The sequence below is a fragment of the Rhinolophus hipposideros genome (assembly GCF_964194185.1).
Source record: "Rhinolophus hipposideros genome assembly, chromosome: 3".
NCBI lineage: Eukaryota > Metazoa > Chordata > Mammalia > Chiroptera > Rhinolophidae > Rhinolophus > Rhinolophus hipposideros.
In genome coordinates this window covers 46067534-46089291 of record NC_138049.1, presented here as the reverse complement: position 1 = coordinate 46089291, position 21758 = coordinate 46067534, and the positions used below count along the sequence as shown (strand labels likewise).

Here is a 21758-nt window from a genome sequence, read left to right as displayed (position 1 = left end):
CGATTTAGAGAATATATCTAGGCCAAGGACACCTTGTTTTCTCTTTAAAATGAAATATAAATGTCTCATTAAAAAGATAATCCTTCAGTTCAATAGACTGGATTTTTTTTTTTAATTTTCAACATTAAATAAATTATTTCCCATTATTCTAAATTTACTTCCTTAACTTAGCAGCTCTGTTCTGTAATTTCATAATGGGAACACACGGCCTGTCTCGTCCTCCTCTACATGCCCCTTCCATTGCCTTTTATTTATTACCTGGCCAACCTGCTTGCCTTTCGTCTGTCAGAGGCCAGGTTTACTTGCTGCTTCGCGTCAGGCTGTATACCAGACTCTTCACTGATATCCTAATGTCCTTCAGACAACTCCTTTGACTAACCTCTTCCTGACGAGTGACTATCCCACACCTTTCACTTTTAGGTATTTGATATTTGATAAAAATATTTCCCTAGGCTAATAAAATGTATGGAGAGATACTAGTGTCCCAAAATACAAATAAAGCCTCTAAAAGGTAAATAACGATAACAAGTAAGCAAAAGTATAACGCTGACTCTACCTCTCATAGATCAAATCTTCTTTTAAAAACCATCTCAGTAATTCTTATCCACAATGTAATTCTGTTCCTAAGATTCTGTCCTTATTCCCTTTTCCCAGAAGAAACATGCAAAGGAAGAAGAAATGATTCTAAAACTCATTAATTTATTTTACTTAAAATGACATTTTTCAGAATAATTTTGTATTCTCACCAAATATCCCCCTTCCCCCATATTAATAACCAAGAACATCGTCTTACCATTCTAAAGCATAACATTCTGGTTTGGGAGTAATAATTTCAATTGAGATAAAAATACTTACTTAGGCTACTTAGTTGTCTAATTATATTTGCCAAAGAAATATTGGTCACACATTCCAGTTCATTCTTGATGCCTCTAGGCAGGGCTGTGTGGCACAAATGCCTCGGATCGATGTTTCTTTTCACTAATGGCATCTTGAGCTCAACCTCTGTGCCAGTTCACCTGCAGGACACCAAACAATAAATTAACATTATTCAATTTCAACCAACACAGTGAGAACTTACCTTTCACATATAAAATATCTGCTAGTATAAGACAATGAAAATGGAATCACCTGACTAAATGAATCAAAACTGATTTAACCTTCTTTCATCTTCAACTATTATAATGTCAATATTATATAAAACATTGAAAACAAAACCCTTACTTTCAACGTCAGCTGCTTCATGGTGATTTTATGATCACCATCACTATTATTCTCCTAAAACCACTGTTTTTACTTACTACAACTAGGGGTTTTATTCTAGAGTTGGTGTGAAAGGTGCTCTCTAAATAAGTGCCTAAGAGGATTAAATCAGCAGGAATAATATCAAATTTACATTTCTACATAAAATGTATCAGACATTCAATAGCTCAGACATCAAGTATTTCAAATACCTTCTACATCCTCAATCTCATAGAAACAAACCAAATCTTATTTAATTGATCAAAGAGTTCAACCTTCTTTGAATTAGTCCTCATTTCTCAGGCTTCCCACAGGCACAAATTTCAACTATCAGTTAAGTAACACTAGACCCCCAGCAACATGGTTCCAATTCCACTCACCACAGTATATTAACTGTCAGTAACTGCGTAAATGCAAACTTTTTTACTAGCCCTTCAGTTCACACATCACTATGTTGATATGATCAGTGACCAATCACGTCACTTTTTTTTTGAAGTAGGTTGGTGATTGGTCACTCTTTATCTGTGATTAAATCTGCATATAGACAGCAAAGTAAAGAGCTGGGTTACCTTCTTACCTTCCAGTGACAAATGCATGTGAAATTTTACAAAATGGGTAATTGAAAAAGGGAACTGGTCAACAAAGATAAAAGTGTAGCAAAGAAACAAAAAATAATAATGCTAAAAAAATGATAGTGAAATTCAAATTGAATGTAAGTGGAGTAACAGAAGCAACAGCTGATTGTGGGAATGTTACCACTGTCACTGTTTGAGAGACTATAGATATGCAGTCAAAGGAATTAGTGAAGGCAAACTTATTGACGTAATTGAGGAAAGTGGCTCTGACTAAAAGATGTACCAGAGGCAGTGATGCCAGCAAAAAACTTCACACTAAAAAGAACTCAGAGCTATTTCACCACATTAAAAAGTGCAAAGAATAAAATGTTGAAAGCTAATAAAATGTAGAAAGGAGTAAGACAATTTGCCATGGTACAGAAAAGATGCTCTCTCTGATAGCTGTGCTATTAGAAGTTATACAAGAAGGCAAAGCACGTTCAAACTACTCTTGATAAGTTTTTACAAAGAAATAAAAGACTTTAATTCTGTTTCTAACATTTTATATTACGCAATACTAAATTAATGTTTTACTATTTTTTTCATTCCTCTATACATTTATAACTGACATAGGAGAGTTTTTCATGTTTTGATGATTTTTTTTAAAGATCATGGAACAATTGTAATTTTTCCTGTTGATTACCAAAATAGTCTGCAGTTTTAGTTTGTATGGTCATTTTTTCTGGTTCCACACTTTCATGCAAAGTGAGGACTGCCTACTTTCCTACTAGCAACAATGTTTACTAAAGGAAGTAATTTGTTACTTACTGAGCTTTAAAGACTATCAAATGAAAAGTTTTAGATAAATCTAATTGCACTAAAATGTTACTTACCAACATTCTTTAAAAACAAACTTTTGCATGAAATTTGTCTCCTCTGACCTGTTTGTTCAGCATTCTCTAATTTTTAAAACCCTTTAAAAATTGTACCATATGAAACACAAAAAAGTACACAAAATTGCACAATTCAATGATTTAAACAAATTAAGGTTGCTAATCAGCTGACCTCAAAATAGGGAGATTTCTTTTTTTATATACTGCTAGATTTGGTTTTGGTTTGTTATTATGCTTAGTTAATTTTTGCATTTATATTCGTAAGAGAAATACGTGCATTATCTTCCTTTTCATGTAATGTCCATGAGAGGCTTTTTGTTTGCTTTGTATTAAAGTTGTGTTGGCCTAATAAAACAAGTTGGGATATATTCCGTTTCACTATTTTGAAGAATTAGTATAAAATATGCATTTTTTTCTTAAAAGTTTGGTACAGTTTACCTATGAAACCATTTAGCCTCAAATTTTCTTTGTGGGAAGGTTCAAAATTATGGATTCTCTTTCTTTAATTGTCATAGAATTTTTGAGATTCTCTATATCTTCTATGAATTTTGATAAGTTGCTTTTTCTAGGAATTTATCCACTTCATCTAAAATTTCAAATTTATTGACATCAAATTAATCTTATAATTTGCCTATAAGATTATAAAATATTCTTTTTCATTTTATTACAATAATTAATTTTGCATCTTCTATTTTCTTTTCTATATCAGAAAGTGTATCAATTTTATTAGTCTTTTTAGAAAACCAATTTTTGGCTTTATTGAATTTCACTATTGTATATTTGCTTGCTATTTCATTATTGCTGATTTACTATTTCTTTTTTTCTGCCTTCTGTAGGATTAATATGCTGTTATATTAAAATATATACATAGATGCTTAGCTTATTGATATTCAGCTTCATTTCAAGCATTTTAAAGCTATAAATTTTTTTCCAAAGCTTGGGGTTCTTTTTAATTTGGTTTTAAACTTTTTAAAAATTTTAAATTTTTTTAAAATTTGTTTTTAAAGCTACAAATTTCACTCTAAACATATACTTAACTATGTCCCTCATATTCTGATATCATTTTATTATTGTTCACTGCAAAATATATTCAAAGTTGCATTGTGATTTTTATTTGATTCACGGATTATTTGGAAGTATATTATTTTAATTAACAAATATATGGAAATTTTCTAACTATCTTTTTGTAAGTAATATCTAGCTTAATAGCATTGTGGTCAAAGAATACACTGCATAATTTCAATCCTTTAAAATGTATTTATATTTATCTTACTGCCCAGCATAGTCAATTACACATAAAGAATGTATATTTTGTTGTTGTTGGTTGCAGTGTTCTATATATGTCCATGAGTTGGATTTGCTAATTGTGCCCAAAAAAACTTACTGATTTTTTTGTCATCTGGTTCTACCAGAGATATGTGTGTAGATCTCCCACTATGATCACAGATTTGTCAACTTCTCCATGTGATTTACATTATTTTGAGACTATGGTTTTAAGTACATTTATCATTAGAAAGTTCCCTCCTCATTTCTAGTAATATGGTTTTTGGCTTAAAAGTCTGTTTTGTTTGAAATTAATATAGCAATATCCACTCTTTTAGTTTTTATTCTCATGATTAGCTTTTCCCATCCTTTTCCTTTCAACCTTGCTGTATCCTTATGTTTCAGACATGTCACTTCATAACATAATTATGTATTTATTATTTTTGTATCAATAGTCCAGTTTGATCATCTTTAAGTACTTCCTTAGCATGATGCTGATGTTCCCTCTGCCCAGGATACTTACCCTCCTGTTATCCACATTGCCTCCCTTCCCTACTCCGGCTTGTTCTTCAGATTGCAGCTCAAATGAGAGCATCCCCTGATCTCTACTCCCAGAGTAAATCAGTTCCTTCTGTTAAAATAGCAACTTAGGGTTTTTCTTGATAGCATTTGTCTCAGTTTTAAATTATGTATCTTCGTGATTGATTTCTGTTCTTCTCCTTTGCTGGTTATAAAGCAGGGATTGTGTATTTTATTCCTCATAGTATGCTGGGTGCTTGGTACATGTCTGGTACATAAAAACATGCTCAATATATATCTGTTGAATAACTAAAAAATTCGTAATTCCAGCTCAAATCTGTCCCCTAAGCTGCAGATGCATATTTGCAACTGTCTCCAGGATATCTGTACTTGGAAGTTCTGTAAGATTCCTCAAGTTCAGTATGTCCAAAACTAAACTCATTATATTTCCTCATTAAATCTAGGCATCATCTTCAGTTCTGCCCCATCATAACAGTTCTTACCTGTATCCAACATGAGATTATCCTTACTAGTTCTATCTCATTAACATCTCTCATATTCTACCCTTCCTTTTCTATTCTAACTTCTACTGCTTTAATTCAAACCCCAGTCATCTCTCACTTGGTTGGACTAGACTTTGTCTTTCCTCTAACAGCTTTTCCCTGCCACTCTATCTGTATTACCATTCCCACCAATCCATCCTACAGCACAGCTTTAAGATTCCCTGCTGTGATTTTAAGATTCCCTGCAATGATTCCCTGCTGTGAGAATAAAGTCCAAACATAATATACCAAATTCTTCAGGATTTAGTCCACCCACCCCGCCGCCACGTCTCCTAGCCTCATTTCTTACTACACTCCTTCTACCTTTCCTCTAATCACTCTGAACACACCTTGTTTTCCAGTCCTGCCTTTTCTCATGCTGTTCTCTGTCTAGAATGCCTTTCCCTTCCTTATCTTCACAGAGAATACTTAACTGCTCAAGACTAGACTCACACATTACCTCTTTACTGTAGCATTACTGCATCTTCCAGGCAGATGTAAACATCTGTTCTTTGGTGCCCACAACTCTGACCCCTGTCTGCATCCACCTAAATACTAAGAATTACACTCTTCTGTATTGTAAATGTCTATGCTCAAATAAGCACTCCTAGGAGGCAAAAATCGTGCTTAACTCAGCTTGCATTTCCAAGATCTAGAAAACAGAAGATGTTCAATACTTAATGATAAAAGAGAAAAGAACAAAACAATAAACTGTAGGAAGGCAAAAAATAAAAATCTTTAGGTTACTGAGTTCTGAGGACACGCGCGCACACAAACACACACCTTACTAAAGCAACTATTTAATTATAATTCTAAGGAGCTACTCTTTTCTATGTGCATAGAAAAGGAATACATTTGAGAAAAATGATACCTTATTGTTTGTACTGTGGAATCACAGGCTTGCTTGTTTTGCTCTCCCAAGAGCAAATGTGGATCATATCTTATTCATTTCTGCATCTTTAGGGACTACCTCAGTGTCAGGGTACAGCAGTCACGCAAATTTTGATCAGAGGAATGTTATACAGCATACAAAGTAGTTTCAAAATATTATCCTAATCTCAAAAGAAAAATGGCTTTTGTTGTGATTAAAATAGTGACTTTAGGTAAAATACAAAAGCTTTTTGGAGAGAAAAAACTCTCCTCAGCCTTCCCTTTTACTTCAATTTCAATGCTGGATTCTTTTTCTTATTTCTGTCTCATTCCTTCATCATTCTAATGATAATTTATCTAACTCAACTATCAAAGTCTTTGTGGCAAAAAGTAAAATAAGACCTACCAACATCATCTCCTAAATCCTAAGAAAATTGCCTGATTTCTGATTGTTTTATAGAGGTCCCAACACCAGATGCAATGTAGAATCCTTTGTCAGACGGGGAACAAGTGAAAAAAAATCCTAAATGTTATAATTTATTTAGCAAGCAAATATAAAATCAGAATTTTTAAATACTACAAATGATACATTTTCTGTTTAAAAGAAATTAAAAAATTGCATAAAAATGAACTGCATATACTTTACATCTTTTAATCTATCATTGCTGAACTTGCCTATTTGAGGGTGAAAACATTTTATTTAACAAGGTAAATTATACTGTGCTAAAGCATAAAATAAGCAATTTTTAAAAATTGTTAATCTATTTTCTTAGGTCAAAACTAAAGATACCATCATAACAGACAAAAATTGCCCAATGATATCCCAGAGAAGAAACAGCTAAAGGAGTTTATCACTACCAAACCAGTATTATAAGAAATGTTAAAGGGACTTCTATAATAAGAAGAAAAAGATCAAAAATATGAATAAAATGGCAATAACTACATATCTATCAACAATTACTTTAAATGTAAATGGTTTAAATGTTCTAATCAAAAGACACAGCATGGCTGAATGAGTAAGAAAAGAAGACCCTTACATATGCTGCCAAAAGAGACTCACTTCAGATTGAAAGACACACACAGACTGAAAGGATGGAAAATGTATTTCATGAAAATGGAAACAAACAAACGAAGCTGGGGTAGTAACACACCAGACAAAATAGACTTCAAAACAAAGGCTATAACAAGAGACAAGGAAGGACCCAGCAATTCCACTTCTGGGTCCACAACCTACAGATTGACAAGGAGAAATAAAATTGTTTTTATTCATAGATGATATGATTATCTATGTAGAAAATCCCAAACACTAGACAAAAAACCTCTTGGAACTAATAAGCAAAGCAAGGTTTCAGGATACAAAGTTAACACATAAAACACAACTTTTTTCCTACATACCAGCAATAAACAATTGGAATTTGAAATTTAAAACACATCATTTACATTAGCATCCCCCAATAACAAACTACTTAGTTATAAATCTAAGGAAATACATAGAAGGTCTATACGAAGAAAACTACAAAACTCTGATTGAACAAAATCAAAGAACTAAATGGAGAGGTATTTCATGTTCATGGATAGGAAGATTCAACCCTGTCAAAATGTCAGCTCTTCCCAATTTGATCTATAGATTCAAAGCAAACCTAATCAAACCCCAGCAAGTTATTTTGTTGATATCAACAAACTGATCTGAACTTTGTACGGACCCAGAACAGCCAATGCAATATTGAAGGGGAAGAACAACGTTAGAGGCCTGACATTATCCAACTTCAAGCTAAAATAATCAAGACAGTGTGGCAGTGGCAAAAGTAGAGACAAACAGACCAGTGGAACAGAATACCAGGCTTAGAAACAGAGCCACATAAATACAGTCAACTGATCTTTGACAAAGGAGCAAGGGCAATACAATAATCTAGACAATCTTTTCAAAAAACAGGGTGCAGGAACAACTAGACATCCACATGCAAAATAATGAATATACACCCAGACCTTACACCCTTCACAAAACTTAACTCGAAATGGATCATAGATCTAAATGTAAAGTGCAAAACTATAAAATTCCTAGAAGATAATGTAGAAAATCCTGATGACCTTGGGTTTGGCAATAACTTCAGATATAATACCAGATTTATGAAAACATAATTGATTAGCTGGATTTTATTAAAATCAAAAACTTCTGCTTTGCAAAAGACACTGTCAAGAGAAAAAGAAAAAACCATAGACTGGGAAAATATATTTGCAAAAGACTGAAAAAGGACTTTTATCAAGAATATACACTGAACTGAACAGTAAGAAATCAAACCTGATTACATATTGGGCAAAAGATCGAAACAGACACTTCACCGAAAAAGATGTAGAGATGGCAAAAAAGCATATGAAAAGATGCTCAACCTCAAATGTAACTAGAGATTGTAACTTAAATAATGAGATACTGCTACATATTTATTAGAAGGACAAAAATCCAGAAAACTGACACCATCAAATGCTGGTGAGGATGTGGAGCAACAGGAACTCTCATTCATTGCTCGTGGGAGCAGCCCACGAGCTGCTTCCAAACTTTAGAAACTTTGTCTTCCAAACTTTCCAAACTTTGTCTTCCAAACTTTGGAAGACAGTTTGGCAGTTTCTTTAAAAACCTAAAACAAAAACAAAAACACCCTTTTAATATGATCTAGCAATCATGTTCCTTGGTATTTACCCAATGAATCGGAACCCTATGTCCATACAATAGCCTGCACATGGATGTTTATAGCAGCATTATTCATAACTGCCAAAGCTCGGAAGCAACCAAGATGTCCTTCAGCAGTTGAATAGATGAATAAAGTATGGTCCATCCAAACAATGTAATATTATTCTGTGCTAAAAAGAAATGAGCCACCAAGCCATGAAAAGACATGGAGGAACTTTAAACATATATTACTAATAAAAAGAAGCCAATCTGAAAAGGCTACATACTGTATGATTGCAAGTATATGACATTCCAGAAAACGTAAAACTATGGAGACAGTAAAAAATAGTGGTTGATAGAGGACGTTAGGGGAGGGAAGAGATGAATAGGCAGAGCACAGAGGATTTTTTGGGTATTCTGAATGCGACTAAAATGGTAGATATATGTCATCATACATTTGTCAAAATTTCCAGAATATGTAATACCAACAGTGAACACTAATATAAACTATGGACTAATATAAACTATGATGTGTCAGTAATGATGTGTCGGTGTTGGTTCACTGAAGGTAACAAACGCACCACTCTGGTGAAGGGGAGGTTGTACATTTGTGGGGTGAGGGGTATGTGGGAACTCTCTGTACTTTTTGTTCGATTTTGCTGTGAACCTAAAACTGCTATAAAAATAAAATCTATTTAAAAAACATAAAAGATGTGACTGTATTTAATGCCACAAAATTGTATACTTTGAAAATGGTTAAAATGGTAAATATTATGTTATGTATATTTTACCACCATTTTCAAAAAATCCTAAGAGGGGTCTAGCAATATTACGAACTCCAAAAGTATTCTATTCAGATGTCTGTCTACTCCAACTAGTGTCTTAGTCTGTTCAGGCTGTTATCACAGAATGCCATACACTGGATGGCTTATAAACAACAAAAATTTATTTCTCACAGTTCTGAAGGCTGGCAAGCTTAAGATTAGAGCAGATCAAGGCAGTACAAGATCAAGATATCTGGTGAAGGCCCACTTCGTAGATGGCTGCCTTCTCACTGTGTCCTCACATGGATGGAAGAGGCTAGGGAGCTATTATAATATCATCACTTAAGAGTTTCCTTTAAGGCAATATTTTTTTCTAACTATATATACATTGTCACTTAACATTGTCAGTAGGTTCTAGCAACTTTTAGCAAAACAATACGCAATGATAGCAATTTTACCATAGGCTAACCTGATATGATCAAGAGTTAGGTGCCTATAGCATCTCTTCAATGTTGAAATGACATCATTCAAGGACCTGCTGCACTTCCTTCTGGCTTAGACCTTCTATAATAGTGCTAGTTCAGAGTGTGGTCCTTAAACCGGCATCAGCAGCATTAGCATCACCTGGGAACTTGGAAAAACTGCAGATTTTTAGTCCCACCCCAGAACTTCTGATCAGAATCAACTTTTTAACAAGATCCCCAGGAAATCAGAATGCACAATGAAGTTTGAGTACAGTGTTTCTAGAAGACTTAGCTCTTATATATCCTACCTCCCCTTTTGGGTTCCTAGCAAGAGTCATGAACTCTAGTAATAAAGGAAGCAAGATACAACAAATGTCAAATGGACAGGCCAAGTTTTTACAAAAGGAGAAGAGAAGGTATGTACCGTGTTTCCCCGAAAATAACACCTAGCTGGACAATCAGCGATAATGCGCCTTTTGGAGCAAAAATTAATATAAGACCCGGTCTTATAATATAGTAAATAAAATAAGACCGGGTCTTATATTAATTTTTGCTCCAAAGATGAATTAGAGCTGATTGTCCGGCTAGCTCTTATTTTCGGGGAAACACGTAGTAGTGTAAAATTAAACTTAAAAGGGTATCAAAGGGTGTCGTTGGGAAAAGAGAAACAGTCATGAGAAAAACTGGTGAAATACCAAGTCAAAATGGGGTAAGGGGACTGGGAAAGCAGATTCACGCTTATGAAAAGAAACTGATGGACCAGGAAACTAGGGAGAAAGACTATAAAGAGGGTTTACTAATAAAAATAATGCCCTACAATAATTCACCTATTCTGAATTCTCATTTTGACCAAAATGTTGACCAATCCCTGAATGGATTTAAGAGTATAATGTTCTTTTTAAATACCAATATCATTCTCAGATTGCATTTATACACCAAAAGTAGAGTCTTTACAGAGAATATCCAGATTACAATGAGAACAGTTAGCTTCCTCATTTTGTGGAAAACAAGGCTCAAAGAATAACCAGACACCAGAAAGCCAACATAAGATGAAACTTCTTTCAGCTTTAGTGTCACGTACATTAAAATAATAAATATTGGTATCTAATACTCTATCAATGGATAAAACACTTTTATTTTGTCCTTTAGCAAAAATATTGCTAGTTTACTTAATCTGTAAATTTTAAAAGGCAGTTCCAAAAGTGGTTAGGAGTAGAGTCTAACCATAGAGGAGATGGGTTTGAAATAGGCTCTATCATTTAGAAACTGTGCTGAGGACTTACTCTCTCTACTGGGGCGAATACTACCTACTTCAGTTGGTTGTTTATTAGGATTAAATGAGAGTGGTTAGCATAAGCCTGGTACACAGCAAATAAGAATTCAAAAATGCTTATTATTATTTGCGTGAAAAAATTTTGAAAGTATCTCTTGCAAAAGAATCTTCCAAGGGTAAAGGGCTACCCTTATCTTAATATAATTGCAATTACTTTCTTTCATTTTAAAGGACATTTGAATGACAGGAAATAGTAATAGTCTGGATTTCAGCCACCTTCTCTTCTAGGAACTATTATTTTGCATGACCACAGATCCATTATGCATATGCTTATAGGAAAGTGCTTTGTTGAATCTTCAGATGGACTGTTTTGGTTATAATCAATAACCAAATCTGAACGTTAGTTTTTAAGACTCAGAAATCCAGATTCAAGGTTTTAGGAGCTATGTACCAGGAATCAGGGACAAAAACCAACTATATGTTTCTTATTAGATCACAATATCACAAGAAGCAATTCTATAATGAAAATGCAGACTTATCTTTGTGTCTATACTCCTAATAGTCTAAAAGTACATTCCATTAAATTGTCTTAGAGACTTTAAGCAGTGGTATACTTTCACCTCCTTTTTATACCACAGGATGAAGGACAGAAAAAAAGAGATCCAGTTTTCAGAATTCTAAAAAGTTCACTTACATGCAACCCATCTTTTAAAAAAGATACAAACTGTGAAACTATTCTGTGAGGATACGTTCCTTACACATAACACTTCTCTGGGCTATTCCAGGCCATTTAAGGAAAGTTAAAAACCTTAGTCTCCATCCTTTTATCACCTCTCAAATTCCTCCAGGGCTGACTTCCTTGCTTGTTCTACCAAATAACCCAAGCCCATTTTGTGTGGTAATTTTTTAATAATTGTGTATTGTTACAAGTATTGTCCAGGTTAGACAACCTTAAGTGCCTCAGGACCTATAGATTTAAAATGACCACAATTTCTTTGCAAATTTTTAATACCTGATCTCCACACTTTTTGAATACGGGTTGACCCTGTAGCGTGCTTTGACAGTATCATGTGGTGGAAGGGACATGGTGTGACTTGCAAGTCTAGGCCTCAAGAGACCTCACAGCTCCTTCAATTGCTCTCTTAGAGCTCTTCCAGACTAGCTCAGATCACCTCCTGAAGAAACATGTGCCAGCCAATACCCAGAACAAACTGCCAGATATGTGAGTGAGGTCCTCATAGACTATCCAACCGCAGCTGAGCCATCAGGTAACTGACTGTAGCCATGGAGTGACCTTGACAAGATGGATTGCTCAGCTGATCCCAGCCCAAATTGCTTGGCCTACAGAATCATGAACACATAAAATGGTTGCTTTAAGTCACTAAGATTTGGGGTGGTTTATTCTCCTGTGAGAGGTAAGATACAGCACAAAACCCTCTTCTAAAGAAATGAAATTATTTTTGCATAAAGTAAAACTAATGAGCTGTACTATTTTGCCTTCAATTAAATCAAACTTACTAATCTGATCACAACAGTATACTGGACTGGATCTAAAAGCAGCCACATATGACAAGACATAGAAAAGGCCTATCACCTATAAATGCATAATGCCAGGGAAGACAGTGAGAAACTGAAAATCTTTATTAGGTAATATGAATGTACAACAAACACTGAAAACCTGGTCAATAGAGCTGCTATTGCATCCTGAATAATCTGATGTAAATCCTTATCCTATAAGCACGAGGACCCAGGGGGCTGGATATCCACTCAGCCTCCTTACTTCCCTACTCATGGAGATCTACTTTGGAGCAAACGTCCATTGCCCAAGGAAATCTGAACCTTTTTTTATTTTATTTTTTTATTAGTTTCTCTACAATCTGAAAAGACCTACTACGAGTATGCTGCATTAACAACTTCATCTATAGTTACGCTTTAAGTGGTTTTTAAACATTTATAAAACATTTCTAAATAATCTCATTTGAGAAGCAACATGGCATAGTGGACAGAGCAGATGTTGGGTCAGAGAGACCTAAGTTCAATCAAACTAATTGTGTGATCACTAAGAGTTATTTTAAGGATTAGAAATAAGAGAAGAATATGTAAATGGTTTGAGTATCGGGCAAATACTTTTTTGAATATCTGGTAAATCATTATAATAAATTCTATTTTTCCATAATTTAGTAAGATTATTAAACACATTGATCTTATTAGTTGGCTTTTCTTATGTAACAAACCACACCAAAAATTAGTAGCTTAAAATAACCACCAATTCTGAGTCAGCAATTTAGGGCAGGCTCAGCTGGGCAGTTGTGCTGACCGTGGCTGCCATGCTCAGTCATGTGCCTAAGGACAGCTGCCAGGGAATCGGGACTGGCTGGTCTAAGATGGCTTGGCTGGGATGACTTATCTTTATTCCAATTGATCTTTCATCATGTATCTGCCTCGCCTAGACTTGATTACATGTGGAAACATGCAAGATCTCCTAAGGCCCAGGCTCAGAACTCAAAAAACATTACTTTCACTGAGTTGATTGGCTAAAGCACATCACAAGGCAAGCCAGGACGTACAGGAGGGAGGAACTTAGTCAAGGAGGGGCTTATTGTAGTAATTTTTGCAAGCTACCATAGATCAATGTATTAAATATTGTGTTAGTCTTTTAGGGAAATATAACTCCTACTAAGTGCTAGGCACTTTGCTAAATGCTATGTACATGTAGATGTATATGTTTTTATGTATTTAATCATTATATTAAATCATTACAAAAAAGTCCTCAGGAGATAGACTATTCCTATTTTATATGCGGGGAAATTAAAGCTTAGGGAGGCTATAGTAACTAGTCTAAAATACTATTACTTATACATAGCAGAGTCAAAGCTGCAAATCAGGTTTTCTAGCTCCTACCTAGTTCAATGTTTTTTTCCACTATATCATCCTAAATTGTCTAGAAATTGATTACAAGATCCTAGTTGTTCTATAGCATTTCCACAAAGCAGCATCTAAATAATGTCACATACAAAACAATATTTTATGTTATAATTTGAGATGTTTTACTTGCTGATTTTGGCACAGTCTATGTAGCCTAACAATTCACTTGTGGTCAACTTAAAAAAGCAGTTTACATGGCACAGGAGTCATCTTGTTTCAGTTTGATTCTGGGAACTTTATTTTTCTTTCATAGAGAAGAATTCATTCAACAAATTTCTACCAAAAGCCTATTGCTTATGCCAGTCACTGTACTAAATATTGAAGATACAGCAAGATAATCTGCTCTCATAAACTTAAAAACTTTTCTCCCATACTAAGATGCCCTCCTTAAAATTTCTGGGATCTACTATTTTAAAAGCAGTACATTCCTTTTTACAAAGAGCTAATAATATAAAAGAGCTTCCAAGAGCTAATAATATAAAAGTCAACAAATTAAGTCACCTGGAACAGATATTCACAAATATGCATTTAATTACTAGAGTCAGAAGCCTGTAAGTCATCCGTGACTCCTCCCTTTACTCATCACCCACATCTTTTATTCCACTTGGTTGATCCTATCTTCAAAACATGTATCTAGTCCGTCCACTACCATCCACCTCCACTCACACTACCTTGGATCGAGCCACCATCATCTCCTGCTCAGACCATAACTGACACTCATTTATCTCCCTGTGTCCATTCTTGCTTTTAGAGGAGCCAGTGATATTCTTAAAATTTAAATATGATCATGTTCTTTCTCCTGTTTAAAACCCTTCACAGTAGCTTCCATATTCTAAATGTAATCCCTTCACTGTAGCTTGTAAGGCCCTCCTTACCTTTCCATCCTTACCTTCTCTGTTGCTCGTCACACTACCCTCTTTCCTGTCACACCAGCTCTTTTCCACTGCAGGGCCGTTGTACACACTGTTTCCTCTTGGCATCACTGGCTCCTTTTCATTTCTCAAGGCTCAGAAAGGCCTTGTAACGCCTCTTAAATAGATCCTCTTGTTATCCCATCATACTGTCCTATTTGTTTCCTTCATAGTGAGTTTTCAATTTATAAGTGCATATTTACTTGTCTATCTATTGTTGTATCTTTCTTATTAGGCTATTAAGTTCCATGAAAGTGAAAAGTTTTTCACTCATTACGCCCCATACTTAGCATACTGCTTACTACATAGTAAGTGTTCAAAAAACACTTTTCAGAATAACCAATGTTTACTTTTTGTATGGCACCATATTGGCTTATTCTCCAACAACAGCAGAGAACGAAAATGAAAATGTCTCTAGGGTCAGTATTCAACATGAAAATAAAATTTATTACCTAAAAATAAGTATCTGTTACCATCACCTTAGATTATTAATTCCAACAAATAAAACCTAGGTCCTATGTGCCTGGAGTATCTAGGATTAGTAGTTTGCTACTTGGAAATAAGGATAATCGCATCACTGCCAGTGTGACTTTTCACAAGAGGCTTTTCCCACCTCTTCTATTTCTCTACAGGAGCACTTCCCAGGTTAAATGCCACATTGTTGAAATATACAGAAATGCAACGTATACACTAATTTCCAAACACAGTATAGTTCCAAAGACTGTTTCTGGCATAAAAGCAGTAACTGTTGAAATGGATTTTTTTAATAATGGTTGTCTGCAGACAGCTGAAAAAAGGGAAGGAATTCCTAAGGTCAGTTATTTTAAAGTGAAATAACATGTCCATATGGCATGTAAATTAGTACAATGAAGTAAATTTAGGTTGTGCACTAATTTTAAAAAATTACATTAAACAGTTAGCATCAAATAAAGTGTTTTCCCAATTATATTCAGAAACAACACACGGTGTTGTGGTGAAATAACCACATCTTTTAATATGATGAAATAACATTTATTGCTGCCAGCTACATAATCAATGTATGTTTCTTGAAGAATACTTGGAAAATAGTAACATACATGAAAATAAAAATCATTCCAAATCCCAGAAACCAGAGAGACTAACAGTTAACATTTTATTCAATAAATAACTATATTTTAGATATACTACAGCATTATATAGATACACTCTTAAAAAGAATCTAATTCTCTGAACATATTATGTACCTGCTGTCCAATCACAGACTTCTGTTCATGCCATTCTCTCGAAAGAATGAACCCAATCTCAATCTACTCACCTTTAGGATTGAGAGTTATTTAAAATCTTAGTATCTATTTTATAAGATCTTTTGGGGGATTTAACACTGCACATGAAGAGCCTACTACAGAAAGTGCTATACAAATGGTGGTCATTGTCATCAGCTAGAAAGTCACCTCGTTGGTGGAACTTTCAGATTACTTCAGTCCTTTTCTTGTACTATTTGTGTGTCACTTACATTACAGTGCCTCATCATGAGCCAGTACATGTCTTACCTCCCTCATCAGGATCTGAGACGATGTGGGGAGTTTCAAAGTCCCCCCAAGTTTATACTCCCACGATGTATACAGAAACTGAAGGTCAACTCAGTAATATTTCCCCCCACTTATTATCTGTAAGTCATTAAGCTAGGAGACACAGAGGTGAGTAGTAAGTCTCAATTTGTGCCCTCATGTAGTTTATCATCTTTTAGCAGGAAAGAAACATTATTTATTGTAAATGACTCTAGGCTCATAAACCCTTGTACTGAGCATACAAATACGTCTCAGAATTTAGAATTTCTAAGATTTTTAGAAAGATGGTACAGTATATATACTTAATATACTTATTAACCATTCCACAAGATCTAGGACAGCATTCTGTAATCAAAATGATTTCTATAGTGAAATGTATGACTATGTATACTTATTGGCATAAATAAACACCATAAATACCCTCACATCAGTTCAGGTCAGGTTTTATTACTGTATTAGTTTCCAACTATTGCTGTAACAAATTATCACAAACTTGGTGGCTTACACAATATAAATTTATCTTACAGTTCTGTAAGTCAGAAGGCTTACTGGGCTAAAGCCAACGTAGCTGCACAGCTGGGCTCTTTCTAGAGAACCTATGGGAGAATCTGTTCTTTTCATTTTCCGGCTTCTACAGGCTGTCTGCATTCCTTGGCTCCTGGCCGCCTTTCATTTTCAGAGCCAGCAATCCCATCACTCTGGACCTCTGTTTCTGCCCTCACAACTCTGACTCTCTTGCCTCCCTCTTTTCCTTTTAAGGACCTTTAGGATTACACTGAGCCCATCTGGATAATCCAAGCTAATCTCCCCTTTGCAAGATTCTTAATTTAATCACCTTTGCAATAATCCTTTTTGCCAAGTAAGGTAACATATTCACAGGTTCCAGGGATTAAGAAATGGACATCTTTGGGGGACCATTATTCTGCCCACCAGAGCCACCAAATGAGTTTTAAAAAAACTGTACTTTTCAGCCTTTTAGAATTTAGAACTACAGATAAGAAATTTTGGACCTGTATAACCCAAAATAATACAAGACTAGCGTTATATAAGGTGAACACCTGTACAACAGATAATTTGCTCTAAAAAACTTTTCACAGACATACAAAACAACAAATTCAGAGACAAAAAACAAGTGCAGTCTAACTGGACTATATAGAGTAAAAGTAGAAAAGTAGAAATGTAGTGAAAGAAAAGAATGGAAAACAAGTTGAGGACAGATACAAGGGGCTATGTTGCTTGTCAGGAAGAAGAGTTTGTCCTTAATTCTGGAAGTGAGAAGCTGGTGGAAGCAGTTTTGAACACAGAAATGACGTGATATGATTGATGTTACATTGGAAAAAGATTAAGTTGACAGGAGGATTGATTCAAATTGGGAAAGCTGAAGAGTAGACCAGTAACTAATCTAAAGAAATAATAAGTACTTTAAAAGACGGCCAAAGAAGTAAGCAGAAAGATGTCAAGATAGGTAAAATCCATAAGACATTTTCATCAAAATAGTTTTTAATAAAAATAGCTACCAATTATAGTGCTTACTGTGTGTCAGTTACCAATCTAAATGCTTTATATCTCACAACAAAACAATGAAGAGTTTAATTCCATTTTATAAATGAGAAGATTTGGGGACAGAAAGTGTCAGCAATCAAACACTGCATAAGTAGCATGGCTGGGATTTAAATCCACGTGGCTATGACTCCAAAGTACAAGTAAGTATGAACCCAAAGTGATATAATGTTAAGTCCTTAATCTGAAATCTGGACAAATTAATCTGTGAATTAATTAGATTAATTAAATCTAATACATTTAACATTGGAATAATTAGAAACATACTCTAAAGCAAACACTAAAATTTCACAAGGAGTTATAGCTATTAAGCTAACAAAGGAGAGAAAATGGAAGCATTATAAAAACTACTAAATCTAAAAGACAAAAAAGGAGATAAAAGGTATTGATGAATATTAAGGCAAAAAGAAAACAAATAGCAAAATGGTAGATATAAACCATACCATATCAATAATCACATTAACTATAAATGATCTGAACATGCCAATTAAAAGGCAGAGGTTGTGAGACTGGATTAAAGAAAACGAGACTCACCCACATGCTGCCTAAAAAAATCTGCTTTAAATACAAAGATATAGATTAGTTAAAAGGATGGAAAAAGATGTATCATGCACAGGAAAAAAAAGTTGAGTGACTAAATTAATCAAAGTAGATTTTAGATAAAGGAATATTACTATAAAGAGGATTATTCACAACAATAAAGGAGTCAATTCATCAAGATATAACAATCTAAAATGTTTATGCACCTTATAAATAGAGCTTCAAAAAAAAGTCACAACTAACAGAATTTCAAGGAAAAACAGAAAAGTCCACAGCTACAGTCAGAAATTTCACCATCTCTCTTTCAATAATTGATAGTAGTAAGTGGGCAGAAAATCAGTAAGTATATAGAGGTCTTGAAGAACACTATTAACCAACTTGACCTAATTGAATTTCATAGAACATCCTATCCCCAAAACGGCAGAATGAATACACATCTTTTCAAGTGTACAAGTATCGTTTACCAAAAAAGACATTATTCTGTGCCATAAAGCAAGTTAGAATAAATTTAAAATGATTCAAGTCCTACAGATGTATGTTTTCTGACCACAATATAATTAGAAATTAATAACAGAACGATATCTGGACAATTCTCATATATCTGAAAACTAGAAAACATATTTCTAAATAGCCCCAAGTCAAAGAATAAAAACAAAAAAATTAGAAGTTAATTTATGAAAATGAAAACATGAAAATTACAAAATATCAAAATTTGAGGGAAGCAGCAAAAGGTACACAGAGGGAAATATATGACAATAAAATGTCTATATTAGAAAAGAAGATCTCAAATGAGTAGTCTCAATTATTTTCATCTCAAGAAACTAGAAAAAATAGAGCAAATTTAGCTTGAAGTAAGCAAAAGAGAGGAAACAGTAAGGATGAGAGCAGAAATCAATGGGATAGAAAACAGAAAAATAATAGAGAAAAAAAAAATCAATGAAACCAAAAGCTAGTTCTTTGAGAACATCAATAAAACTGATAAACTGATTAGCCAGGCTAATGTGGGGTGGGAGAGATACAAATTGGCAATATCTGGGAATGAGAGGAGTGATATCACTATAGATTCCACAGATATTAAAAGAATAGTTATTGATTTCACTGGTATGTGGTGTATAAACCAAAAGAACAAGACAAACAAATGAGAAACAAAAACTCATAGACACAGACAATAGTTTAGTGGTTACCAGAGGGTAAGGGGGAGTGGGGAGTGGGAAATGAGGGTAAGGGGGATCAAATAAATGGTGATGTAAGGAGAACCGACTGGGTGGAGAACACACAATGGGATTTATAGATGATGTATTACAGAATTGTACACCTGAAATCTATGTAATTTTACTAACAAATGTCACCCCAATAAATTAAAAAAAAAATACTAGTCATTTCAAAAAAAAAAAAGGTTAGGAAATATTATTAGAAAAAATTATGCCAATAAATTAAATATGAATGAAATGAATAAAGATTCAACTTGAAAGATTCAACTACTCAAGAAGAAATACATAACCCTCTGAAAAAGAAAAACAATATCGGAGAGTTTATACTACCTGACTTTGGTACTCATTATAAAGCTGCATTATTCAAGGTAGTGTAGTATTGGTGTGCAAATAGTCAATGGAACAGAATGGAAGTCATCCCACACATGTGGTCAAGTTGCTTTTTGAAATAGGTGCAAAGGCAATTGAATATAAAAAGGATAATATTTTTAATGGTGCTATAACAACTGCATATCTATATTTAAAAAAATACAAAAACTTTGATCCTCACCTAATACTATGTACAAATGGGTCATAGAACTAAATATAGAATGTAAAACTATAAAACTTCCAGGAAAAAAAAACAGAAAAATCTTTGCGACCTTGGGTTAGGCAACAATTTCTTAGATATAATACCAAAAGCACAATCCATAAAAGAAAGAATTGTTAAATTGGAATTCAACAAAATTAAGAACTTCTGTTTTTTTGAAAGACACTTTAAAGGAATGAAAAGAATCCACAGGTTGAGAGAAAATGTTTGCAAATCACATATATGATAAAGCATATGCATTCAGAATAAAGAACCCTTCAAATTCAATTAGAAAACAACCCAATAGATAATGGCCAATGATCTGAACAGGTACTTCACAAAATATACAAATGATTTTATGAACAGATGATCAACACCATTCATTAGTCTTTAGATAAATGCAAATTAAAGCCACACAATGAGATACCACTATACACCTATTAGAATGGCTGAAATCAGAATGGCGGGGATGTGGAACAACTGAACTCATACCTTGCTTGTAGAAATATAAAATGGCATAAGCACTCTGAAAAATACTTCGGCACTTTCTTATAAACATATGCCCACTGTATGATCCAGCCATTCCACTTCTAAGTACTTAGAAGAAATGAAAGCATATGTCCAAACAATGACTTGTAAAAGGAATGCTGGTAGCAGCTGTATTTGTTAATAGCCAGAACCGGCAAACAACCCAAATGTCCACCAACAGATGAACGAATAACAAATTGCTAACCATTGGAATAGTATTCATACAACGGAAGAGTATTCGGCAATAAAATGAACTAATGATGGATGTGACAACATGGGTGAATTAAATTATGCTGAGTGAAAGAAGCAAAACAAAGAGAGGATATTCTGTATGATTCCATATAGTTCTAGAAAAGGCAAATAACATATAGTGACAGAAAATAAGATTAGTGGTTGCCGAGAATAGGAGTTGAGGTTGGTAGAAGGAGTAGGAAGATACAGACTAGGAAGATAAAGACTAGGAAATTTGGGGCGGGGTTAGAGGTCATTATCTTGATTGTCATGATGGTTTTAGGAACGCATCTGTAGGTCAAAACTTACACAGTTGTACAATTTATTGTTTGCCAATTATAATTAAATAAAGCTGTCATAATCCATCTAATCAAATAGCATTAACTATTCCAATACTTGTATCATGCAATAAAATGCTTATTATTTTCTACCAGCTATTACCAAAAATACATGATTTAAATTTATGATAGTAATATTAGACATAAACTTCAATGTGCAAAAGGGTAGGTTTTTAAGAAACATTAGAAATATGTAAGCAAAAAATCTTAAGACTAATAGATGAATGCAGACAAAATCAGGTAGATCAGTGAGCTTTGCTATCTTCCGTCAACATATTACTGTCCTATTCTTGACTTGAAAATAAATGGTTACTACAATGGAAAACTGCTGTGTGGCTTTAACAATTCCCATC

At 34.1% G+C, this 21758-nt stretch overlaps 1 protein-coding gene across 8 annotated transcripts in view; it reads right to left on the bottom strand.

Annotated features, from left to right (window-relative positions):
- WASF1 (WASP family member 1) overlaps positions 1-21758 on the bottom strand; it is a 47083-nt gene that overhangs the window by 16868 nt on the left and 8457 nt on the right. For all 8 annotated transcript variants that reach the window (XM_081038468.1, XM_081038471.1, XM_081038466.1 and 5 more), the window contains exon 2: positions 856-1016. In XM_081038468.1, the coding sequence (XP_080894594.1) occupies positions 856-988 (133 nt within the window). In that variant the 5' untranslated portion in view covers positions 989-1016. The remainder of the gene's footprint in view (positions 1-855; positions 1017-21758) is intronic.